Raw genomic sequence first — 26,839 nt, forward strand, 5'->3', positions numbered from 1 at the left:
GTCTGCCAGTGGGTGGTGCTTCTAAACTACCTTCTAAAAAACCACATCCAGTGGAGCCACTGGATGGGTTCCAGAGCACATCTGGATCTCATTCCAGTTGACGCCACACAACACAAGAGAGAGAGAGATGGGGTAAGATTGGGGGGGGGGGGGGGGGGTCTTAAACTCCGAGGACTTTGCCAAGAAAGCCTGTTTACGCTCAGTGACCAGTTTCCTCCTCTCGACCGATCACCCAACTCGAAGTCTGTAAATCATTCTCCATTCATAAAGATGCAAAAAGCATTATGTCATTTACATTTATACCTTTGTTATCTTGATTGTTTGCTAGCTTGATTAACTAAGCGGTTTCCACAGACTGCCATTCTTTAATCGCGTTAGGTCTGCAAACTACGGCCCGCGGGCCATAAACGGTCCGCCAGGCTTTTTAATCCGGCCCGCCGACGTTGTCCAAATATTTTTTATTTATTTATTTTTTCCCCAAGATGGTGCCGTCACGCAGAAGCTAGTGGTAGTAGCTGTGTCCACTCTTATTTGTTTTTCATGTTTTAAAGCCCCTCTATCTTTTTTTAAATGACATTTTAATATTTCTTAATACATTCCTTTTTACTTTACTCTGTAGTACTTTATACTTTTTACCTTAATGATGAGTATGTTAATACTTTAGTCCTTTTTTCTGTTTATGTTTCATATGTACTCTTAACGGATGCACTTTTTTATATGTATCGTATCTTGTTAAAGTCAATGTGGCCCCCTGGGGCTGAAAAGTAATAATATAAGTCATAATAGTAATACTAATTGGACATAATCCATCTGTGGGCATGACACTCTTTGGTGTATTAGGAAATAAAGAGGTGATTTTTATACCTTTTTATCGGGTGTGAAGATGGATGAAGGACTCCACAAGATGAGGAATTTGGATTACAGCTTTGTTTAGCCAGATTTATTTGGAAGGCAATGAAACTTCCTGGCCCAAGAACCCACTTCCACCATAATGAGGCCACGTTTAAGCAGCAATGGCTGTTATTTTCATCAAAAATAGATGCTGGTCTGTTCGCAATGCCTGGGTGGACCTGTGGAATTATAGTTATTCTATATGTAATTTTTGTGGGGGTAGGTGATGAAAATATAATGTTACTAGCATGTGTACGATATACTAAGCATTTCCTTACTGTATATATTTGGGGCCCAATCCAAGTCACCTGAATCTTTTAAGGCAGGACCATTTTAGATATAATATTTAGATTTTTTTTAATATCTGGATTAATAGAACCGAATTAAAAGTTCTGAATATACAGTTTTTTATAGATCTAAAACAATGTTTATTTTAGCATTTTTAAAATATATTTTTAGATTTTTACAAAATGATTTTTGAAGTAAAAACAGAAAAAAATTGATGAAAAAATGACTAATTGATTTAAAAGGGAGAAAATCAGGAAATTTAATATATATCTAAACTCTTCATTTTAATTTGATCCTAAAACAAAGTCGGCACTTATGATTTACTTACCCGGGCCGCAAAAAAATGATGCGGTGGGCCAGATTTGGCCCCCGGGCCGCCACTTTGACACCCGTGGATTAGAGTCATTTTTTTCTAAGAGATAATTTAGTGTTTAAATAGCCTACAATGCATGTTTTGGGCGGATTGGAGGAATTACGAGTACCCAGAAAAAACCCATGGAAGCCTGGGAAGAACAACCCAACTTCACACAAAAGTCGGAACTCATTGGGGATCAAACCCCCGATCACAAAACAGTGAGGCAACTGTTTTAACCAGCCTATTTGCATGACATTTTTCTTGTTTTCCATGATATAAGAATATTGTGCTATGTATCTTTTCAGTGCAAAATGGATGCCAGTTTCAAGCCTTCCAGCTGCCTTGGCACAGCTCAATCTGCCTGCGATCACCTGATGCAATCAGGTAAAAGGCTGCCAAATGGGCGGGTGCACATTAAGACAGTCTGGCATGGATGTCTGTCTGACCCAGCCATGTTGTCTCATCTGCATTAGAAAAGGAGACCAGTCTGAGAGACGGCTGGCGGCGGGAACTATGGATCTCATCAAATCTGTGGGTGGAACCTTCTCAGAGGAAAATCCATAATCCAATTTGAAAGTACCATCACATCATCTTTAAGTCTCGATGCGCATCACCAGGTAAGCAATTTTTGTTTCATTTATATTGTGTTTTTGCATTTTCTTGTGGTCCACTAACCACACCAGAAACCTTGATCATAAACAAGTTTTTTTAAGAATATGTTTACAGTAATTGTGCTCGTGCAAGGGTGTTTTAGATATAATATTTAGATTATTTATTTTATAAATGGATTAAAAGAACTGGATTAAAAGTCCTGAATATTCATTTTTTAATAAATCTAAAACAATGTTAATTTTAGTTTTTTTTAAATATATTTTTGGATTTTACAAAATGATTTTTGAACTAAAAACACAAAAAATGGATTCAAAAATTACAATTATTGATTTAGAAAGGAGAAAATCAGGGAATTTAATATACATCTATACTTATATATTTATTATACTTATAGTTATATATAATTTCATCCTAAAACAGAAAGTCGAAACTCATGATTTACTTTCCCGGGCCGCACAAAATGATGCGGCGGGCCAAATTTGGCCCGCGGGCCGCCACTTGGACACCTGTGGATTAGAGTCCATTTTTTTCCGACTTCTTACATTGAGATGATTGCTTGGGTTTGTTTTGATTGATTATGGAGATGTAATCGCATCAAAAGACGAGACGGGCAAGTCATAAACTATAATACTTAGGATCATACGTTAGCATCGTAGCAGAGTGGATAGCAATCTGTTAGAAGCCCCTTAAGAAATGTTGCAGACACACATGGCCCTGTATTTTTGTTCAAAGATGTTTGGGGAGCACATTTTTCTTTTCCATATGCTCCATTCAATTTTTGAGGCGCTCCATGCACACAGACGGGGAGACGTTGACTTTATTATAAGTACACGAGCTTGGAGCATTTTGAGGAAATAACATAAAGCAGAACCGTTTTTTCTTCTCTACCTTGATCTATCACAGCTTTCATTAATGACTTGCAGCATTCAGCTTCAAGGGTCCTTTTTATTGTGTAAAAAAACGCCAATTACTGCATATCGCGTAAAACTAAAGGCTCACTTTTGATCCCAATAGCCTCATTTTTCCGCCCTTTTATGAACCATTAAGTCAGTAGCTTTTGGAGAACTATGCTAGTAGACGCATGATCTATAATTACATGTGAATTGGACATCTAGTGCCATCAATGGTGGCCGATGAGTTACGTTAAAATTGCTGGGAGGGCTTGTGCTACCCCGAATAGTTGGCCAGCCAATCACAGGGCAAGAGGAGATGGACAACCAAATTAATGGCCAATTTTGACTGCTCAATATTAGCTTAGCTGACATGTTTTTTGGGATGTGGGAGGAAACTGGAGTACCCAGAGAAAACCCACATAAGTCAGGGGAATACATGCAAACAAGGACCGAGCTGGAATCGAACCTTCGACCCCAAAACCGCGAGCCCGCCACACTAACCACTCATCCAGCTAGTCAATAGGAATTCATTAATTGTTTTTTTATTTCTGCTTTTTTTCCATTCATTATCCTCACTTGGGTCACAGGGGGTGCTGGAGTTGACTATGAGGACACCTTGAAACGGTGTCCAGCCAATCACAGAGCATTAGGTAGCCAAAATATCAACTAATAATACCTAGAACTGCCTCAGTTAGTACTACTTTTCAATCGTTATTCTCACATGGATCGCGGAGGGTGCTGGAGCACCTTGAATCAGAGTCCAGCCAATCGCAGAACATGAGAAGCCAAAAGGTCAATTTATAATACCTAGAGCTGCCTCACTTAGTACTACTTTTCATTCATTATCCTCACATGGGTCACGGGGAGTGCTGTAGCCGACTATGAGGACACCCTGAATCGTTGTCCAGACAAAAGGTCAACTAATAATACTTAGGGCTGCCTCACTTAGTACTACTTAGCAACAAATGACATCATGGGTATAATAGAAAACGCGATTTCCGCCAATGTAGAAGAACCACGGGCACGACGTCCTTCTATCAGCAGGTGCCCGACACACACTGGTCCATTCATATGCGCATTCCAGTCTCTCCACTCGCGGCCCAGCTGGTTCCTCCCGGGCCACTCAGGACAGGGGCGGACACACACAAAGGGTCTTCAATCTGCCTCGGACAACGGGACGCATAAAGACCCGGAAAAGCACAACGGCATCGTGTCAAAGAGCAAGGCCGGGCGGGAGGTGGGGGGTTGGTACGCGTCCTAGCTCGGAGGGGGGGGCCCGAGTCGGGCACGGTCTCCGCTGACGGATGGATGAGGTTCCAGCTCCGGCACCCTGCCCGAAGGCTTTGTGCGAACGCGGAGGACATTTGTTCTCGGCCATTGTCTATGGAATGCAAACATAAGGAAGGACAATGAGGACAATGAGACGTCCTTTTGGGGTGACGAGGAAGCTGTTAGGAAAATCACCATGCAAAGCTATCGGGTAAAAGATATTGTTCCTATTTGCTGCGGCACCCTCTCACGGAGGGAGACCCGTGGTTAAATTTGCCTTTGATTTAAGTCGTGTTGGGCAGGTTTCACAATCTATTATAGTATGAGTGAGTGGTGAGCAAAAAGCGCCCCACCTTATTCTGGAAACTAGTTTGTTGAAAGAGAGCTTTTGTTGGGAAAAGGAGAAGTTGAAATGATGTCAAAACGAATGAATTTTTGCCATGTAGTTTCGTAAAAATTGCATTTTTTAAAGTTTTAAATGGGTGTTTGTTTATTGGAGTTTGTAATGCATTTCTTAGTGTTTCATGTGGAATTACCCAAAGAAGGGTGCTAAAGTAGCATGTTGTTGTTGAATTATTATTTATGGTTTACAATATTTTGCATATTTCATATTATATAAACAATATTACATTGTATTTTATGAAAAACACAACTGCGGGTTGTCAAAAAAGAAATGTATCATCTAAAATACTTTATAAAGCATCATTTAAAGGTGTGTGAGTGTGTATGTTAAGATACTCTCACTACGTTTGTCCAAACCGTTCAACGTAGAGAGTTGAATTTTTTTATGGTGGCCAGAAATGGCTGTCGGATACTAATAGACGATGATTGAATTTGTTCATCTTCTCTAAGTGTGTGAATTTAATATTTTATGTGTTAAACAAGCATTTTTCAAAAGAGATTATTTTTAAACAGTGCAACAATTGTCTTTTGGTTCTAAATCAAAACAACAAAGTCCCCTTTCATTTATTAATAGTCTCAAAATGACACAGGGATGAATGTTGCACACATGGCTGGAAGAAAGCTGCTTGCCACGTGTTAAAAAACACATCTGCTCCACCGTTATCTACTACCAAGCCGAACTCAACGTGTTTTACGGCAATCGGGCATTTCTAAGATGTGACAGGAAGGCAGAGGCACCCGTCAAAAGTTTGTTTTGATCAGTTGAGATGATTCGCTGGATGTTTTCCAGATTTGCGTTAAAGTTTGAACTGATGCCAAGGTACAAAAGCACAAGAAGACTTATTGCAATGATATTTTTGAACAGGAAGTAATGAAAATGGAAGCAACATTTAGCCAAGATTGATAGCACATCAGCACGTCTTTTAAAATAAATCTTCATTTATTATTTCAATTGGACTATAGAGATCCCCTGACCTCTATAGAGTACATTTTTAAAGTTATATCTGAAGTGGCCTGTTTATTTATTTGAATATATTTGAGATTCATCACGAGTAGTCCGTTTTTGTTTTAATTGTTTTAGCTTTACAAATAGAAATGGACATTTTTGATCGTCAATTCCCAGAATGCAATGTGTGGAGATCCACAGAGGGACAGTGGATGGAGCCAGGTTTCTTCCAAGGAACCATAAGGGCAGCAAATGCTAAATCACAGTTTAAGGATGGAGAGGAAGTCGGACTTGTGATTTTCAAAATAAAACGTTGTTTATGCAACGCCACAACCCGCTTTAAACTACTTGTGTGGATATTAAGAATAAGAATTCCTTTATTTTATCCTCTATATTTTTGCAACAGTTTTTTTAAAACAAAAGATCGAATAATTTGTTGTTAACCAACGTTGCACGACAAATGTGCACGTTCCATCCAAGCTCCGCAATCATCTTTTATTTGCAAAGCACAAACCGGAAACCATCGTGATTGCATTCGTCAATTCTTCAGTGGATGCAAATCTTCGAGTCAGAAAATTAAGGGGGAGCTTTGGAGTGAGTTGCGTGGATTCTCCTTCTTCAAACCTTTTCTTTCACTCCAAATACCTACAAAACTTTTAAATCGCCTTTTCTTTCCCTGTGAGGAATAATATAGACAACAAGTGACTTAAAGGATCCATAATAGAGCATTTTTAAAGAGAAGGACTGCGATTTACCGTGAGTGAAGAAGTTGCGTTCAATGGAGGTCCGAACCACAAAAGTTGGCCAACATTGTTTGTGTTAGCAGCCTTTTAAAAGAAAACCTGCGGGTGGAAAAAAATCGGGATTTACATCCCACGTTTGGTTTCATCCCACGGAAGTTTTTGTTCCGCTTTCTCTGGTATTTAATCTGCCACGCGTGCTCTGATCTCCGCACTTTCCGAGTTTTCGGAAAATATGCGCGAGTTTCATAGCTAAACTTGGATTTAAACTCCTATTTTTGAGTAAATTTTTCTTTTTTGCAGTCAATCTCAGTTCTGGAGTGTTTTCAGTCGACCGACGCTGGCTGGTTGCCCGTAAGGTGAGCTGCTTCTTTTTCTTTTCTTATTCCCCAAACACGTTTTTTTTTATTGTGTGTTGACGTGCTGCGGGGCCAGCATTGTTTCCCGCTGTAATGTGAGATTCTACTGATAAGAAACGTCTTTTTACACCCTTAAACCTTCTATAAATGTTCGCTTTTTAACATTAAAATATTCGTCAAACATTCCTGCCATGTCGTTTTAAGGAAAATAATGTGTAATACACGTTTTCAGAAATATTTTCCACTCTGAAATGAGTGTTTTGTTTGATTTTCACAGTATAGTTAAATAGAAAAGTCAATACGCCACGCCCCTTCGATTTCCCATTAAATGTAAATGCAATATGTGCTAAGTTGTATTTTTTGGTATAGTTTTTCGTGTGGCCATCTTGCCAAATGTCCCTTGGACAGTTTTGACAAATTCCACTGGAGCTACTGATGAGGATATACTGTCAAGTTATCCTTGTGGAATGCCAATTCTGAGTTAGTTCTCATGAAATGTTACATTTAATTTTGTTTTCTCTTAAAATTCTGCTTGGATTCCTTCTTTTTGGTGTATGTTTTTGGTTTGATTAGTTTTTCCTGATTGAGATGCTTGCAATGTTTTTGTTCAGAATAGAAATAATGTTAGGTTTCGTACTCAAAACATTTTCTATTACACAGTATTTGATCTAAATGTGTGCAACATTTTGTTCAAACTAGAAATATTCGTATAGTTTTTTTGCAGTACAAATTCCAAATTCTGAAAACATAAAAAAAATATGTTTTTTTATTAAAACTTGTATCAAATGCCAGCGGAATCAATGAAAATGTTAGTGTACACAACAACAACAACAGCCTGAGTGGGTTCTGGACAGTCTCTCAGCCTGTAAAAAATATATCAGGACATCTCTAATAGGTTATCCACATTATTACAGGCTTAGTCAAATTATTATGTGCAGAATTAATATTCCACATAGCTATTACTCATTACACTGAGATATCAACCCAATAAACCCGCTTATAACTTCCCTTGCAGAAAGCTATGGAGAAAACAAAACCTACTCGTAGGCGGCGACCAATTGTGTAGATGCTTGAGATTTCCTGAGGTCATACATGAGTATGCTTTGAATACCGTGTGGTTTAAGTTTGGGTGGATGAGTTAGAGCCTATCCCTGTTCATTTTGGGTGAGACGTCAGTTCAGCTGGTAACTAGCCAATCACAACACAGATACTGTTTAAATGTATGTGGATGGACAAGCATAATTTCAACTCGCTAACTGACAATTTAGTCTTTAATTAACCTGCAACACATGTTTCTTGTTTTTTTTTTTTTTTTTGGATTGTGGTAGGAAAGCACGAATGCAGGAGAACATAAAAATCTGTTGTCTTTTAATAAGGTATTGACTTCCAATTCCTATCACATGTGGAAATGTAAACATTCTCTGCCTTAGCATCACCTTGCATTTTTTTGGAGATGCATGTGAACCAAATGGCCATGTGTCAAGTAGTTTGAATGCTTTTACATTTAAGTGTTATCTCTCGGAATCCAGCTGGTAAACCACATATTTACATTGTCGGGGGAAAATATTCGTATATGCCTCAGCCTCAGTAAAATAGTCTGGTATTACAGTAATCCCTCGATTACCGCAAATTCACTACTTTACGTTTTTTCCGCTATTGTTTCATGTTTTAATTATTTTTAATACATAATAATGTGAAAATCATTGAAATGGAGGGCACTCTCAGCACTGAAGGAACATTTAAAAAAGTAGTTATAATTTAAAAAAATATATACAGTAATCCCTAGAGAATTCACTACTTTGCGTTTTTCCCTGTTATTGTTAAAATCATTATTTTTAAAATCATAAAAATGTGAAAATCCATGCTGAAACATAAACTGAAGCCACTCTTGCTATTAGGACTCAGCACTGGAAAAAAACTTTAGTACTTTGTAGTTTTTCAATTATCACGGCCATGCCTGGTCTGCATTAGCCGCAATATTTGAGGGATTACTGTATATATCTTTATTTTCTATTTACATTTAGCATATTCATGCCCACTATTGTCTAGCTAGCATAGTGATAACAATGACACCATCAAGTATATTTGTCCCTGTACTTCTGTAAAATGACTGTAAATTACGCACCAGCTACGCAATTGCTCCAGTCATCCAAATATTGAAAAACAGTCCAAAGATTTGCGTCGGTTTGAATGAGTCATTTGAAAATTCACACTACATTAATCAATCAATGTTCTATAAACACAAACCAAAAGGAACCCCTTTCTTTATTATTTCTGCTCTAATACCGCCTACCTCTCCTGAAATGAGTTCCTATTCCAGTCTGACGTTTGCAGAACAAGTTAAAGCCTGTGTTGGCTATAGAGTGAATTTGATTTCCACTCTCGTGGGAGCTTAAGACCACTGAGGTCCGTGTCATGCTTGGAACACGGCCGTGGTGCCGGGGAAACGTGTGTGCTCTTACCGCAGGAGCTCTTTCTTGGAGTCATCCCAAACAATGAGTCACCTCTTACGAAACGGTGATGACCAAAGCTTCCACATCACTCTCGGTTCCCTCCCGACCCAACTCGGTCTTCTCGGAAAGGGGAAACGAATGAGAGCTTAGTAGAGGGACGCCGGTGCTCGGACGTTTGGTCGCCGGTCTTTTGGTCCCTTTTGGTCGCCGGTCAAATGGTGGCAGAGAGTTTACTGTTGAAGCCAGCTCTCCAAATTATATTCATCAGAGAGAGTTTAATATCTAAGAGAGATAGTTTAATATCTAAGAGAGAGAAAATTTAATATCTAAGTTCTGTTTAATATCTAAGACAGAGAGAATTTAATATCTAAGTACTGTTTAATATCTAAATAGTGTTTAATATCTAAGTACTGTTTAATATCTAAGTAGTGTTTAATATCTAAGTACTGTTCAATATCTAAGTACTGTTCAATATCTAAGTACTGTTCAATATCTAAGTACTGTTCAATATCTAAGTACTGTTCAATATCTAAGTACTGTTCAATATCCAAGTACTGTTCAATATCCAAGTACTGTTTAATATCCAAGTACTGTTTAATATCCAAGTACTGTTTAATATCCAAGTACTGTTTAATATCCGAGTACTGTTTAATATCCGAGTACTGTTTAATATCCGAGTACTGTTTAATATCCGAGTACTGTTTAATATCCGAGTACTGTTTAATATCCGAGTACTGTTTAATATCCGAGTACTGTTTAATATCCGAGTACTGTTTAATATCCGAGTACTGTTTAATATCCGAGTACTGTTTAATATCCGAGTACTGTTTAATATCCGAGTACTGTTTAATATCCGAGTACTGTTTAATATCCGAGTACTGTTTAATATCCGAGTACTGTTTAATATCCGAGTACTGTTTAATATCCGAGTACCGTTTAATATCCGAGTACCGTTTAATATCCAAGTACCGTTTAATATCCAAGTACCGTTTAATATCCAAGTACCGTTTAATATCCAAGTACCGTTTAATATCCAAGTACTGTTTAATATCCAAGTACTGTTGAATATCTAAGTACATTTGACCGGCGACCAAACGTCTGGCGACCAAACGTCCGGTGACCAAACAACCGGTCACAAGGGATGCCAGGTACCTTTTGGAACCACAACACTCACTTGTGATTATCTCATCAAAAATGTAGCTGCAGCAAAACATTGATCTGAGTAAACAAATAAACCCAATTAAGGATTTAACTCGCATGTGATGACGTCTGTGTTTTCACCGCTGACTAACAGTTCTCACGGCAAACATTTTATTAAAAAGAACTGTTTTAGTCAGTCGGACAGCCACGCAAAGTCAGTTTTGTGTGTATGTGTGGTCAATCAGCTCACAAGCGTGTCCTCACAGCAAATGGCTGTCGAGGCTCTTGGCTTTCAACCAAATGTTAGGTGATAGATCTCAAAGTGTGGAAATGATGTCTCTCTACAACGGTGTCATGTAACACGATGTACTTTTTTTTTTTTTTTGCTCTTTAACAGATTCCTCAAGGGGGGTTAGGGGCAAGTGTTAATCTCCCAAACCAGATGCTTGGGGGGGTGATGATGCAAACAGATGTGTACGTGTGTAGGTCAGTCACAGGGCTAAATCCCCCTTACACCCGAACTGCCGAGTATATTTCTTAGAAGAAAACCAGCCTGGAAAACAAAATTAAAGAATAAGCTTTTATTAAAAATGTTTGATCACAAATTATCTTTCAAACCATGCAGAAATCCTGTCCTTAAAGTGGTTACTACATTCCTGATTATCATTCTGAATGAATGATAATGTATTTTAAGTACTATTTCAGTCATTTGCTATGTCCTTGACTTTATGATGTTTTGATTTACTTGCAGTATTTTGGCTTGTTTGCTCTTTAGTGGGTTTTTTTCTTTTCAAAAACCAGACAGACTGTTAAATTTGTCCTTTTTTTCCTCTTTCTCTACAGTTTAAATCTGCAAATGACCCATTGCTGATCTACAAAAGTTCTGAATGGAGTTCCAGTTACAGAAAAGGCAACAATTGTAGCTTCCTCAACAGGATGCTGATGAGGCCAAGTTTACCTTTCTTATTGGCTTTCTTTGGCCAGATTTTAAGGATACAATGCCGTCCTGCTATTCCTGATGCAGGTTAGTTTGTGAGATAAACTTCTTCTTGGACTCTACTTTGCTTCTTTTATTTATAGAGCCGATTCAAGTGAACTCTTAAGTCTGCTTTATCTCTGTTCTTGATAAATAGTTGGTTGATAAGCATAAGTGTTGTTGTTTGACACACATGCACGCCATATTTAGTGAAGTCTTGACATTTGTTTTAAGAGTCCTCCATTTAAGGAGCTTTAAAGTTACTTTTTAATCAAGTGCATCTTAGCGGAAAGAATCAAAGGGAAAAACCAGAACTGAATTAATTTTTTTTTTAGTAATAGAAAATAGTCAATATTTCCAAAAGTCGTTTTTTTTTTCAAGTATAGTAATTTGTGACAAAATACATTTTTTTCACTTTTTCTCAAGTATTCCACTGCTACTAATAATTAACCGGCAAATTCTAAACACATAACAAAAGATTTATTTACAACATATGTTACGAAAACCTGCTTTAACAAACTATTGGTATGAACACAATTCCCAAATGGAATTTACAACTTTAAATCCTCAATTAAATACATTAGAACCACTGCCGAGGAGACTTTGTTGACCAGCGGAGGGCAGTGTTCCACAGGATTCATGTATAACGCGCACCCAACTTTGCTTTAAGATTTGGTACAAATTTTGCATGTTATACTCGAATAAATACAATAGCTGTTATCAGACATTTTTTAAATGCCTGCACTATTTCAGCAAATCAAATGCGTGAATTTTAGATTGACCCGCCAACTCGCAAACCATTGGCTAATATAATAATAATAGTTTTAATGGAGTTATAATGATTGTTTGACCATAAACTGCAGTTAAAGTGATTTAAAAGTGGTAGATATTTATGTTTTGTCATGCGTAGAAACAGAACCTTTATAAATGGGCTTTTTGGAAAAGTGGCATTGCTATAATTGCTAACTAAAGTTGTGGCTTGAAACTTTTGGGTGTTGACATACCGTAGCCGGATGTGGGAATTGACATTGAGATATTATCAGCTCAACTTGTGATTCAAATAAGAAAGCCTTAAAATATAGTGGAAAAGGAAAGGATACGTTTGGGCAGGCCTGAAGTTACAAAAAATAAGGTTTACGGAGAATAATTGTCTCCAAGGTTAGCTATAGTCGCACATTATTATTTGTCTTAGGCAGGTGCGAGATACTCTGCTAGATCTCATCCACCAAATGGCCAGGTATTATTTCTGCACCTCTGTATTTTTCTTCTTGCTCCCCCACTGACTGCATCTTGAGAATGTTTCACTATTCGTCACGTTCCTGCTGGGTGACAAATGACTTCAGCTGCCAACAAATAATCACAGCGTAACATTTGCTTTCGTTCCTTTTGTCGTGAATAGGGGAAAAAATGATGGAAATGTTGGGAATTGGTAAATGAGGATCTTATTTGTGTTTTTATTATTTGTTTTAATAATTCATGTTGTATCTGACTTAAGATTTAGCCTGATACAAATAATTTTTGGAGATTTTTTTATGTAATAATGTCAAGGCGCCATTCCAGTTATTCAAAAATACTTCTCAAAGTGTCAGAAAAAAACTTGAATCTGGATCTGGCAGTTTACATTACATATAGCATATATAGATACTTTAATCCCTCGAATATTCCGGTTAATGTAAACCAAACATGGCCACCACAATAATAGAAAAATTGTAAAGTAAGGTCACCCCTATTATAACTTATTTTTTTTCAGTTTTGAGTGCAGATTTTCACATTTTTCTAATTAAAAAAAAATAAAAATAGCGGAAAAAACTAAGTAATGAAGACGCGCTAATTGAGGGATTACTGTTATTGTATTAAAAATTCAAAAATAATCAATTTCCTTTGCAAATTTCCCTATTTTTTGGGGGTCATCATTTAGTCAAGTAATAATATATGGTGGGTTTCAAAAAATATTGAAAGAAAAGATTTTAATGCCTTTTGTCATTGTGATTTTGTCGCCTTTTTTTCAATTTCTTCATTTTAACATCATGTTAACAAGAAAAAAAATCTGGTACTCCATTGGGGTTTCATTGTATGTCCTATTTTTCCCTTCAATCCCAATTTAAAGTCATAGCTTGAAGCTAAATGGTATTCATCTCATTTAAATGACAGTGGAAGAGTTTAAAATGTAACTTTTGCTGCTCCGTCGCTTCCAACTGTTAATCCATGCTAATTGTCAACCACTCATTCAGCATTGAAAGGCTCCTCCACTGGAGTGCTTTCTTATTGCATTTCTTCTTGAATTTTGGTGGACTTGCTAATGGCTATTGTGCTATTCTTCTTTCCTGCATGTCCTGCCTTTTGTCTCACGGCAATCCCGTCTACGCATGGTATGGCCTACCTTTTCAATCTCTTGTATTTGCTGAAATAAAAGCACAACAACAGAGCTCAGGCTAGGCCACTCCATTTTATTTTTTTTGCCGCATTTAGCCATCACTTCAGTGGGAGCAGGAAATCCCACAAGTCATTCATGCAGCGTATTGCTTCCTATTGCTTAGCCAAAGTGTGTTCCAATGACTGGCGCCAACTCTTCCTTTCACACCACTGAGCTTTTATTTTGTTCTTTTTCGTCCCCCCCGTTGTATGAGTTTAATCGTGCTTACTTACTTACCTCTTTGCGTAAATTCCTTTAAGTATTTTTCTTTTATTAGGTTGATTTTAAATCATGTCAATCATTCTCTTCCGCCCCCTAAGAGCAAAAGTCCAGATAGGCGTTGAGGATTTTTAATCCAATGTAATCCAATCATAGCAGCAGGAAGATCAAACAAGCAGAAATGTTCACTTAGGGTTATTTTTGATTTAGGTTGAGAGATGAAAACAAAATTCCTTAGGGATTTTTTACACCAGGGGTGGGCAAAGTTTTTAGTCACTGGGGGCTACATTGACTTTAAAAAATTGATAGATAGGGCCGGGTTAACACATGATACGATACATATAAAAAAGTGCATCCGTTAACAGTACATATGAAACAGAAACAGAAAAAAAGGACTAAAGTGTTAACATACTCATCATTAAAGTAAAAAGTATAAAGTACAAAGTCAAGTTAAAAGGAATGTATTAAGAAATATTAAAATGTTATTTAAAAAAAAGTAGGAGGGGCTATAAAACACGAAAAACAAATAAGAGTGGACAGAGTTACTGCCAATGGCTTCCGTGTGATGGCGCCATCTTGGGGAAAGCAAAAAAAAACATTATTTGGACAACGTCGGCGGGCCGGATTAAAAAGCCTAACGGGCCGGATGTGGCCCGCGGGCCGTAGTTTGCCCACGCTTTTCTTTTTTTAGTTTCTACACTCATTGCAGTTTGCCATGCAGTAGTATAATTTTTATTCAATTTAAAACTACTTTTTGGTGTTTGTTTTTATCATTTCAACCCGTTCTATCATGTCTACAGTCAGATTAATGAATGGGATGTTGACACAGCTCTATCAGTGCCATCTCGGTATTGTTGTCAGGATTAGAAACACTAAATGGCCCTCACACAGAGTAAAAAAGCTTCCCTTGTATTTAGCTTTGCAATCCAGGTTGGATCACCATAAAAGTCTCTTCTGCTTTGGACCCTTCAGTAGTGCTTCTGAGGAGAAAGTTGATCCTACCCCCTGGCCCCTTTTCCTGCTGGGATTAAGGGGCTGTCAGACATATGCGATCCAGGAAATACCTTTACTAGGCCCAAATGGGGTCACCATAGCAACTGGTACTACAACCTGCCACTGCAGGCCCTCACTTGTGCGCTCATGTGCACATGCTAGCTTTCCCGGGCTTTCTGGTTCTCTTGTTGTTGTCATGGTGGGCGGGGTTATATATGGTGGTTATGATATACAGGTTTTGTGGTGGGTTGTGTTGTCTGGAAAAAGATGGCCGCCTTCTCAGACCACTTTAATGTCAACTTGATTTCACGTGGGCCATTTTAGATATAATATTTAGATTTTTTTTATAAATGGATTAAATGACTCGGATTAAAAACCCTGAATATTCAGTTTTTATAGATCTAAAACAATGTTTATTTGAGCTTTTATTTATTAGTAAAGGAAATTTTCTTTTAATTATTATGTTCCATATTATAGGGGAAAACAGAAAATATTTTTGTATATTTTTAGATTTTACGAAGTGATTTTGAACTAAAAACACGGAAAAATGATTTTAAAAATTACAATTATTGATTTAAAAGGGGGAAAATTATATGATAGCTTTTTAGCTTTTAAAAAAATACATTTTCGATTTTACAAAAATATTTTTGAACTACAAACACAAGAAAATGATTAAAAAATGATAATTATTGATTTAAAAGGGGGAAAATCAGGAAATTTAATATACATCTATACTCTTCATTTTAATTTGATCCTAAAACAGAAAGTCAGCACTCATGATTGACTTTCCCGGGCCACACAAAATGATGCAGCGGGCCAGATTTGGCCCCTGGGCCGCCACTTTGACACCCGTGTATCAGACAATTGTTTAAAAGTGACTATGAAAGAAGAATGCGTGCTGTTTTTTGTGGTATTTTTTAGTCTTGTACAAAGTTGGGCTGGCAATTCTTCCTACCTTTTTTGTAACCACACAAACAACACCATTGTGACTGTGTATCAACATAATTGGGTTACTCCCTCCCTCTTGGGCTATGTAGTAATTTAGAACGGTGGGGGCTCAGGTGTCCTGCTCTGTGACGCTTCCTCGCTCTTCATTCCTGTAATCAAATTTCACCTTTCTTTCCCCAAGCGGCACCTTGCCTATTTGCCGACTGGGCCCCATTTAGGAGGCAATTTAATTTGGGAAAGAGGCACCGCGGGCCTTGTGCCAGAAGGAAATTTAAAGGAGGTTTTTTTTTTAGAGTTTCTCTCTCGGTCTTGGCGGTGTGATTAAAGTACATTTTTCAAACGGACAGCCTCTTTTTTTGAGGGACGGCTAATGGTTCTAGAAAGTCAACAAAGGTTCAACATTGGGATATAGCTGTTTATTCCAGAATCAACTAGAAACAAGGGTGTTAAACTCGGGTTTGCGGGCTGCTTTAACATCAACTTTATTTCATGTGGGCCGGACCATTTTAGATATAATATGAATATTTTTTTTTTATAAATGTATTAAAATAAATGTATTAAAATCCCTGAATATTTAGTTTTTTTATAGATCTAAAACAATATTTATTTTAGCTTTTTTTAAATATATTTTTAGATTTTACCAAATTATTTTTGAACTAAAAACATAGAAAAATGTATTAAAAATTTACAATTATTGATTTAAAAGGGGGAAAATCATGACATTTAATATACATCTATAATCTTCATTTTAATTTGATCCTAAAACAGAAAGTCGGCACTCATGATTTACTTTCTCGGACCACACAAAATGATGCGGCGGGCCAGATTTGGCCCCCGGGCCGCCACTTTGACACCTTAATTAGAATGTAAAAAAGAAAAATCCTGGGTCAGTCAGGAGAAAAATGTCTTTGGTGATTTCCAAATCGTTACATATAACATTAGAATTTTCATTAGAAAATGCCAACCAAATAATCATCAATTGTGACTATTATCTCATTTCCACTGACAAATCTATAATCATTTCCAATTGTTCCTTTTTAGTTCCCTTGGAAACACCACCGGAGCTTTTCACCCTCTATCTCGGGGATCGTCTGGACTTGAGTTGTTCAAGCAAAGAACCCCCAATCGCCGTCAACTGGACTAAAGACCATGCGATTGTCGTGGACGGAGAACACACACGCATACGTAATGGCCGCTTGGAGATTGAAACGGTGGAGTTGACTGACTCTGGCATGTACGCCTGCAAAACCTTTGCCAACCGGAGTGTCTTATTCAACGTCACAGGTAATTTCATGAAATATAGACCTATAACATCTTGGAAAAATCAGTCAATACCGTCAATCAAACATTTCTATCCAAACAGTTGACACCATGGTCTCATCCGAAGATGATGACGAGGATGAAGAATCCTCCGAGGAAGCAAAATTATTGGGCAGTCAGAAACTACTACGTGAGTCAGCGAATCTCTTTTAATTTCTCCATGCAGCTCTATTAAAGAAGCTTTTATTTTGATGTCATAGCAATGCCACCACAGTGGGCTCATCCAGAAAAAATGGAGAAGAAGCTCCATGCCGTCCCTGCCAGTAAGACTGTCAAGTTCCGCTGTCAAGCCAATGGGAACCCGATCCCTACATTGAAGTGGTACAAAAATGGAAAAGAGTTCAAAAGAGATCATCGGATTGGTGGTTTCAAGGTCAGTAACATGTTTTTTGTTTTCCTTTTGATCAAAAATTATGGAAACTATGATCAGGAGAGTAATTTGAATCTCTTTCACTGGATAACATTTGCACAAAAAACAACATTTATAAGATTTTTCACCACAAAAAATGATATTTCATGACACTGTACATTTAAGAGCTTGTTCACGACTATAAGGCGCACTGCATTATGAGGCGCACCCTCAATGAATGACAGTTTTCCCATATATAAGGCGCACTGGATTATAAGGCGCACCCTCAATGAATGGCACATTTTATTTTTTTCCATATATAAGGCGCACTGGATTATAAGGCGCTCTGTCTATTTTGGAGAAAAATCTAAGACTTAAGTGCACCTTATAGTCGTGAAAATACAGTACGTTTTTTTTATTTAGGATTTTTTTGTTTTAATTCTGCGTGGAGGCCACTATTGGTTGAAGTACTATTGTTTATTCAATATATTTTTTTGCATTTGTCAGTGTCAGTACAGATTTTGTTGTTTTCCAGCCTTATTCTATTTCAAACTTGACTGTAGAAGCTAAATACCGTATTTTCCATATATAAGGCGCACCCTCAATGAATGGCACATTTTAATTTTTACATAGATAAGGCGCACTGGATTATAAGACGCCCTGTCTATTTTGGAGAAAATTTAAGACTTTTAAGTGCGCCTTATAGTCGTGAAAATACGCTAGCTTCATGTTTTTTAACTGGAATTTATTTATTTGTTCCCTTTTGACCTTCCATGGCTAAATTCACAACATCCAGTTGTACAGATGGAAGTGGGGTCCGCGTTTTTAAAGATAAAGAATTCTAAATTAAATCAATTCCTCCTCCTTAATGCCTCAAAATAAAATATAAGCTCATTTTGGCCTTTTCTCTTGCATGCCCAAGTTCTTTCCCTTTCTTAGCTTTAGGACTTTACTCCAGCTCATTTTACCATCTGGCTGGTGTTGTTTTTTTTATTTTTTTTGTTTCAGTCACAGTGCAAAGGTCTGGATTGGCGGCTCGGGATGTTTCTAATCTCGCTCACACTTGCTTTTATGGCCCTGGCTTCTATTGTTCATATACTGTATATCGTCTGTGTAGAGACGTACAGGAAGGAGGGAATAATTTAGACCACATGTAAGCATGCAAGTCGTGCACAACACATCTGGCAACCGGCGGCTGGATTCCCCCTTTCGCGTTGGCTAAATGAGGGAAAGCGCAGTCTCGTCATGAGCGTTTGATGTTTTGCCTTAAAGGCCCGTTGGCTAATCACACAATGGTGGTCTTGGCAGATTTATGGAAGAAAAATTATAATGTAACATGAAACAAACTAGTCATTATTGCGTGCTAATAAGACAGGATGCTACAGATATTTATGAAAAATGTATGTGGGTAGATCTGTTGGGAAGTTTTTGTTCCAAGATTTTTTATCTGGTTTTAGAAATTGGTTTTGTATAGAGTTTTACATAATGGGCGTTGTAAATATATATATATTTTTTCTGTTGTGTTTAGGTTCGTGACCATGTTTGGACTATCATCATGGAATCTGTCGTGCCCTCGGATAAGGGAAACTATACTTGTGTGGTGGAAAACCAGTATGGCAGCATCAATCATACTTACCAGCTGGATGTTGTCGGTAGGTGGTAAAGAAGATATATATTATATTGATTTATGTAGGACAGGGAATCCTCAGGTTGTACATTTCAATGTCCTCATCTTAAATTGACTGGCTAACAGTATAATATTAATATTTGGTTATTTTTACTTGGATTGTTTTTCAATTTATTCCATGTTTTTTGGATTGGATAACTTTATTCATACTGTATTAGGGAAATTTCATTATCACAGTAGCAAGAGGGTGAAAATGCGGATATAGGAAAATATATTTTAAACATAAATAGATAGGTAATAAATAAGTTTAAATAAATAAATACATGCATAAATTAAAATATACATAAATACACAAATAAATACATAAATATATGAAAACATGTGTAAATAAATAAATATATAAAAACAATAAATACATACATAAATAAACGTGTTGCTGAAATATATATACATACACTTACAAATTAATATACATATGTACACATGTTGATAGGTAATAAAAAATATTTTAAAAAATAAATGCATAAATAAATATATACAAGAAATATAGATGTATAAATAAATTAATATATGAATGAATAGACATGTTGCTGAAATATATATACATACACTTACAAATTAATATACATATGTACACATGTTGATAGGTAATAAAACATATTTAAAAAAATAAATGCATAAATAAATATATACAAGAAATATAGATGTATAAATAAATTAATATATGAATGAATAGACATGTTGCTGAAATATATATACATACACTTACACATAAATATACATATGTACACAGATGTATATTTTTTTATTATATATTTTATATATATATTTATATTTTTAGAAGATCTATACTTTGAGTCTTAAAGAGTAGAGGACCAATGAACCTCACTCCTGCCCTGCCATGCTTTCACTACCGTGCTATAAATCACATTCCCCATGCCTATGTCACCTAGCCATGGCTGGACCTCAATGGGTCACATGACCCTGAAAACCAAAGTACTTCAGGCACAGAAAATCTGTCATTGTCATCCAAGGATTTATTTGAATTTCCCATGCATTGACAAAGCAGTAAATTCAACCTGTAAATTGCCAATGCCATTCTTGTACTAAAATATTACATTTTTATTTAAAATGTGTACATATGATGATTTCAGTAGTACTATACATGTTTTATTTATATTGCAGAGCGCTCTCCACATAGGCCTATCCTACAGGCTGGCCTTCCTGCTAATCGCACTGCAGTGGTGGGTAGCGACGTGGAGTTCGAATGCAAGGTTTTTAGCGACCCGCAGCCTCACATCCAGTGGTTAAAACACATCGAGGTCAACGGGAGTCGTGTTGGTGCGGATGGATTACCCTATGTCCGTATCCTCAAGGTAGAGTTTGCTTTCATTGGTTTTCTGACTCTCCACCCTCTTATTAGATTTGCTGCACTATAAGCTTGTTAAAGCAAAAAAACAACATATTTTTCAAACTATGAGTCGTGCATTTTGCTTCATAGTTTGGCTGGGCCTGGGATTTATACTTGTTGTTTTGTTTTTTCTTCATTTAAGCTGTGACAAAGACGTCATCAGTCTAGGGTCTATTAAATAAAATACCTGCTGTAAAGTGACTAATATTCCAATGACACATTTATTGTTCATTATTTAGCCGGTGCGACTCATAGTTCGGAAAAGTGCTAATTGAATTGAAACTGCAAGTCGATAAAACCATGAAATGCCTTCTGTTGACGTGGGATTTTTGTGTTTTGAGCTGCACTTGACGTTCTTTTATTTCCAGCATTCTGGCGTCAATAGTTCGGATGCTCAGTTGCTGACCCTCTACAATGTGACCGAGGAGGACGGAGGAGAATATATATGTAAAGTTTCCAATTATATAGGCGAGGCTAATCAGTCGGCCTGGCTGTCCGTCACCAGATTTGAGCCCACAGGTAAACAGGACCACACCACGGAGCCATTTCCCAAGACCACCTGGAAAAAACTAGGGCTGTTGAACAGGACACGACTTCAGCTGTTTCTCTCCTCCCACCTCCAGCCCTCCATTTTTTTTTCTCCCTCCCTCCCCGTCCTTGTCTCCTGCCTCAGTGCTCCCGACAGTAAATAACGCTATGGAAAATTCCCAGCAGAACAGTCCAAAGTGTTTAGTCCCAGGTTTACATTGGGCCTGTTGTCAATATTCATTCTTTCCTATGCCCCTGCCGTTATACCGTCAGCCCGCTGCTTAATCAGATTTGCTTCCTTGCCCTATATCTTCCCACTCGTTCGTTTGCGTAATGTTCCCTGTCCACAGACAGGAATGTGAGGTGTGTCCCAAGAGCGGTGCTCGGACGTTTGATCGCTGGTCTTTTGGTCGCCGGTCAAATGGTGACAGAGAGTTTACTGTTGAAACCAGCTCTCAAAATTATATTCATGAGAGAGAGTTTAATATCTAAGTACTGCTAAAACAGCTCTCAAAATTATATTCATGAGAAAGAGTTTAATATCTAAATATTTACTGTTCATTCATGAGAGTTTGATCTCTAAGTACTGTTAAATATCTAAGTACTGTTAAATATCTAAGTATTGTTAAATATCTAAGTACTGTTTAATATCTAAGTACTGTTTAATATCTAAGTACTGTTTAATATCTAAGTACTGTTTAATATCTAAGTACTGTTTAATATCCAAGTACTGTTTAATATCCAAATACTGTTTAATATCCAAGTACTGTTTAATATCCAAGTACTGTTTAATATCCAAGTACTGTTTAATATCCAAGTACTGTTTAATATCTAAGTACTGTTGAAAACAGTAGATATTTAGCTATTAAACTCTAATGAATATAATTTTGAGAGCTGGTTTCAACAGTACTTAGATATTAAACACTACTTACATATTAAGCAGTGCTTAGATATTAAGCAGTGTTTAAATATTAAACAGTACTTGGATATTAAACTCTCATGAATATAATTTTGAGAGTTGGTTTCAACAGTAAACTCTCTGTCACCATTTGACCGGTGACCAAACGTCCGGTCACGGAACGTGAGTCGTGTCTCAAGAGCTGTTCTGCTGTGGACTTTTCCATGTTGCCCATCTCGTGCATGTGGAGATGAAACTGAAATGTTCAATGTGGTGACGGGTGGCCTCGTATGTAATTTGCTGTTCCACTAACAGATTCTTATGGTAAAGCTATCTCTGACAGGTCCTTGGCTGCGGCTTTTAAGTCAGAACTTTTTGGGGCAAATGGTGTTGTGATGTAGGAGGAGAAACTCTCCTCTATCACTTCTCTTTCTTTCAGAATTCTTTACTCACGGGTCCCTTCTTTCTATTGGGCCTCTGCTTCCTTTATTTTTCTAGACCGCCGGCCTTAACACCACGGACAAGGAAATGGAAGTCCTGCAACTGAGAAATGTGTCTGTTGATGATGCTGGGGAATATACCTGCTTGGCGGGCAATTCTATCGGGTACTCTCATCACTCTGCATGGTTGACCGTTTTTGAAGGTATCAGTGGTTCTGCTTCTCTCTTCCCTAAAATTCCTGTCGGTTTCTTTCACCAATGTTCGTCTATCCGCTTTCATATTTGCGCCAATCGGAAAATAATTCTATCCGAATGTCAGAGCGCAAATTGTCACGCTAAACTTTCCTTCTCTCGGCATGGCTCCTTCTTTCCTACCTTTTGGTGGGCCTCAATGTCTTAGAATGCCAAACAACCTGCCTCAATACTTTTGGAAAAACTAAAGTTGAGGCATTTTTAACAAGCACAATCTAACCTAAGGGTGAAATAATTTAATTACAGTGTTCCCCCAATACTTCGCGGTTCAGCTATCGCGGACTCAGAGCTTCGCGGATTTTTTTGGGGAAAAAAAATACAAATATTTCATTGAAACAACATATTTTACAGGTTTTTTTTGTTATAACATGAATTTCGCTCTCTCTACCCGTATTATATATGGTGTACTGTATACAGGGGGGTAAAAAAATAAATAAAAACAAACAAAAAAATAAATTTATTTATTTATTTTGGAATTAAATTCAAATTAAGCATTTTTGAAGGGGAATCCCTGCTTTGCCGAAATGTACTTATCGCGAGGGAACACTGTATTATTATTTTTTTGACTCGGTAAGATTTCATTTTAAATGAAAAGTTTGGCATCTATGTTCAGATTTCACTTTGAACTATTTCCACTCTTTTAAAGACTGCAGTTAATTTGGCTTAAAGCTGATTTCCTTTGACAAGCACGTTAAATGACATGTATTCCGAATGTCATTTCCTGCTGTGAGTTCTTTGGAAGGCTCTGATAATTGGCTCTGTGGACTTTGTAAGTCTCATTCCTCACTATTGGAATGGGCATTGGTCCAATTATCAAGCTGCCTTTCAATCAGCCTCTTAACACAAGTGGAGCCGCCTTGTACGCTGCTGGTGTTGGTGAAGGGTTTTAGTGGCACACTTGGTTTGGGATTTAAGGACAGCATCTTCAAAAAGCAATTATTATCAGTGTACATGTATATAATATGTCTCACAAACATGCAGACCATAATGTTATTATCACCATTTTACTGTAGTAGAAGAAACCAATGCAATGATATGCTTGACTTGACCCTTATGAACTGTTTTTCAAAACAATGGCTGGATTAATATTTGTTTATTTTTATATAATAGCTTTGTTAAACATCTGTACTTTGAGCAACTCTGTTGTGCACTATATAATCACAGTAGGACAATTATTGGTTAATTTTTTTCTTAGTTTATACTTTTGATCTAGCTACTAGCGACTAGCTGAAAACTAGCTTAAAGGCTGAGAAAATGCTAACTTTAGCATGGGTTGGCAACTCTTTTAATTGCAATTTACTTTTTGGGATTATGCTAAATACTGTAAATATAAAGTAATAATGTAATATAATTATAATTCTATTATAAAATTAGCTAAGCATAGTTTTGTATGTTAATAAAAAGTAGGTAAAGTGAAGGCTAATTTGCCCAAAAAATGTAATCACAAAATTTCCCCCCAATTCTTAATTGACCTACCAATTTTAACAAACTTATATTTTATAAATCTCATTCAGAACTACCCTATATCATATCAATAAACAGTCCCATCTCAAGCTAAAGTGTGCCACAGTGGGTTTTCCATGAACTATTGGTGTTAATAATAGATACATGATCATCTCTTCTGTCAAATGGGAGGATAAAAACAAGATCTGATTGACTTTAAATTAACTTTAAATTCAATCTAATCCAGAACTTGAATTGGCTTTGCCATAAATCGGACATTTTTGGCATCACCAGCGCCAACGCACTCAACACTTTTGGTTTAAATTACTAAGTAATTAAACCTCATGCTATCTTATGCTCTAAGTGTGTTTGTGTATGTGCGTACGTCCATAAGAATCCAAGAATCGATATCAACAAGGCTAATTTTTGGTGTATCGGATTTCATTGTAAGATCAGCTCTGATTCTGTAATGTGTTTTTAGTATTATCGTGGTTTTTGGCTTCTCTAAATCAAGCAAACATGTACAGTAATTCTCTTTGGAAACTAATGGTAGTAACAGAACATCATGTTATAGTTGTACACATAGTATTTCTGGAGGAGGTACAACCAGGGTTCACTTCAATTCAAAAAAAAATTACTGGCTATATTATTGTTTGCATTATTTTGATTGGTTTGAGAATATGAGGTTGCTATCAGTAAATTATAGCCTAAAAAAATAGACATTTTTATATTGTCAACCATATCCTTGACACTTTTTCTGTAAATGTGAACTACTAGTTCCAAACTATTCATAATAGATTAGCGTCAAGCTTTAGTTAGTCAAAGTATGAAGTATTTTTAGCATGTTGAGTATGACGACGATATTACGGTGTGTTGTGGCGATGTGTCAAAGGGTTTTGTTTTAGACACAGTCGGGTGATTGTATGTTTCTGAATACCGTGGTGCTTTTGTACTGACGGATTAAAAGGGAGCATGAGCGTCTTTTTGTCCCGCTTTGGTACATCAAATTCATTTATGACTACCATTGCAACCACCTGACCCCTTTTTTTTACCCTGCAATCCCATCCATGTAGCCTCCCCACACTCTCCTCCATCCAGTCACACATATCTAGAAGTGGTCATCTACTGCGTGGGCTTCTTCTTCATCGCAGTCATGGTTGCCATCGTCATTATCGTCAAGATTCGCTCTTCCTCCAAGAAGAGTGACTTCAACAGTCAACTGGCCGTCCATAAACTGGCCAAAAGCATTCCTCTACGTAGACAGGTAACAGAAAGTAGATAGGGGGTTTGAAATATTTACCTTTCTCACGTCTTCCTATCCCAAAATACTGCTTTTCCTCTCATTGGAATGAGTGTATGTTGACTTTTTAATTTGACTAAAAGCATGCTTCCATTGAGATTGTCAAGAATCCAAGTCTTGGATCAGGTAGGTATCGTACACTTGAATTTATCAATACAGGTTATTTCAACACACAACTTAAAAAAACAACAACATTTATCGCTCTCTCTCGGCTAAATTTATTTAAGGCTAGCTCTGTTTTGCTTTCACTATGAGGGGAGTAATGTCAGGCTTCTTTATTGCAGGTGTCTGTGGACTCTAGTTCTTCTATTCACTCTGGTGTCATGTTGGTTCGACCTTCTCGACTCTCCTCCAGTGGTTCTCCGATGTTGTCAGGGGTTTCAGAGTATGAATTGCCCCAAGATCCACGTTGGGAGCTTCAACGAGATCGGTAGGAGTTTAAGAAAAATGTTGTTTTTTAGTTATTACAAGGCAGGAATTATGGTGGTTTGAAATGTAACCAAATTAATTTTTTTTTGGACTTACTTCCAGACTTGTTCTTGGGAAACCCCTGGGCGAAGGGTGCTTTGGTCAGGTGGTAATGGGAGAAACCATGGGTCTTGACAAGGAGAAGCCCAATCGTTTGACAAAGGTGGCAGTGAAAATGTTGAAGTGTAAGTTCGCTCAGTTTTGGACATTTCTAATATTTGTAATGGCAGTTTTTTTGAGACCTCTGTCACAAAACTGAGAACATAATTGACATAGTTATCTAATATGGCCTTTAATTGTGCTCTTCAGTCAACAGGAATTGTAGTAATCTGTTAGTGTTCCCTCGCTACTTCGCGGTTCAGCCACCGCAGATTTTTTTTGGAAAAAAAAATACAAATATTACATTGAGACAATATGTTTTACAGTTTTTTTGTTATAACATGAATTTCACTCTCTATATCCGTATTCTATATGGTGTACTGTATACAGGGGGGTAACAACAAAAATTAAATAAACATTTTTTTGGAATTAAATTTAAATTAAGCATTTTTAAAGGGGAATCCCTACTTCACGGATATTCACTTATCGCGGGTGGTCCCGGTCCCCATTAACCGCGATAACCGAGGGAACACTGTATTTTATGAATGAATCAACTAACTTTGCAAACTACTCTCTAGCGGACGCCACTGAAAAAGACCTATCAGACCTAATTTCCGAAATGGAAATGATGAAAATCATCGGGAAGCACAAGAACATCATAAATCTACTAGGAGCCTGCACACAGGATGGTAAGAACTCCCCATCTGTAACATGGAACAGTTTCTATTCTGGAATAGAAGTACATCTTGAGTCATCATTGGCGTTTGTCCACCGATGGCGTAGTTTTTCATCAAATTGTCAAAGTAA

The 26,839-nt window shown here is 37.1% G+C and overlaps 1 protein-coding gene across 9 annotated transcripts in view; it reads left to right on the forward strand.

The window, feature by feature from the left end:
• Nucleotides 1-2,019: 2,019 nt before the first annotated feature.
• fgfr1a (fibroblast growth factor receptor 1a) overlaps nucleotides 2,020-26,839 on the forward strand; it is a 28,490-nt gene continuing 3,670 nt past the window's right edge. The window contains exons 1-13 of one of the 9 annotated variants that reach the window (XM_077714389.1): nucleotides 2,020-2,151; nucleotides 6,700-6,750; nucleotides 11,284-11,372; nucleotides 16,939-17,181; nucleotides 17,261-17,347; nucleotides 17,418-17,590; nucleotides 19,095-19,218; nucleotides 20,379-20,569; nucleotides 20,973-21,123; nucleotides 25,239-25,435; nucleotides 25,750-25,895; nucleotides 25,997-26,118; nucleotides 26,611-26,721. In XM_077714389.1, the coding sequence (XP_077570515.1) occupies nucleotides 2,138-2,151; nucleotides 6,700-6,750; nucleotides 11,284-11,372; nucleotides 16,939-17,181; nucleotides 17,261-17,347; nucleotides 17,418-17,590; nucleotides 19,095-19,218; nucleotides 20,379-20,569; nucleotides 20,973-21,123; nucleotides 25,239-25,435; nucleotides 25,750-25,895; nucleotides 25,997-26,118; nucleotides 26,611-26,721 (1,699 nt within the window). In that variant the 5' untranslated portion in view covers nucleotides 2,020-2,137. Of the gene's footprint in view, nucleotides 2,152-4,323; nucleotides 4,520-6,217; nucleotides 6,576-6,602; nucleotides 6,756-11,191; nucleotides 11,373-16,938; nucleotides 17,182-17,260; nucleotides 17,348-17,417; nucleotides 17,591-19,094; nucleotides 19,219-20,378; nucleotides 20,570-20,972; nucleotides 21,124-22,528; nucleotides 22,674-25,238; nucleotides 25,436-25,749; nucleotides 25,896-25,996; nucleotides 26,119-26,610; nucleotides 26,722-26,839 lie in introns of those variants that run through there. The other 8 variants (XM_077714387.1, XM_077714386.1, XM_077714388.1 and 5 more) reach the window with 8 other exon arrangements.

Source organism: Stigmatopora nigra, chromosome 4, assembly GCF_051989575.1.
Source record: "Stigmatopora nigra isolate UIUO_SnigA chromosome 4, RoL_Snig_1.1, whole genome shotgun sequence".
Lineage (NCBI taxonomy): Eukaryota > Metazoa > Chordata > Actinopteri > Syngnathiformes > Syngnathidae > Stigmatopora > Stigmatopora nigra.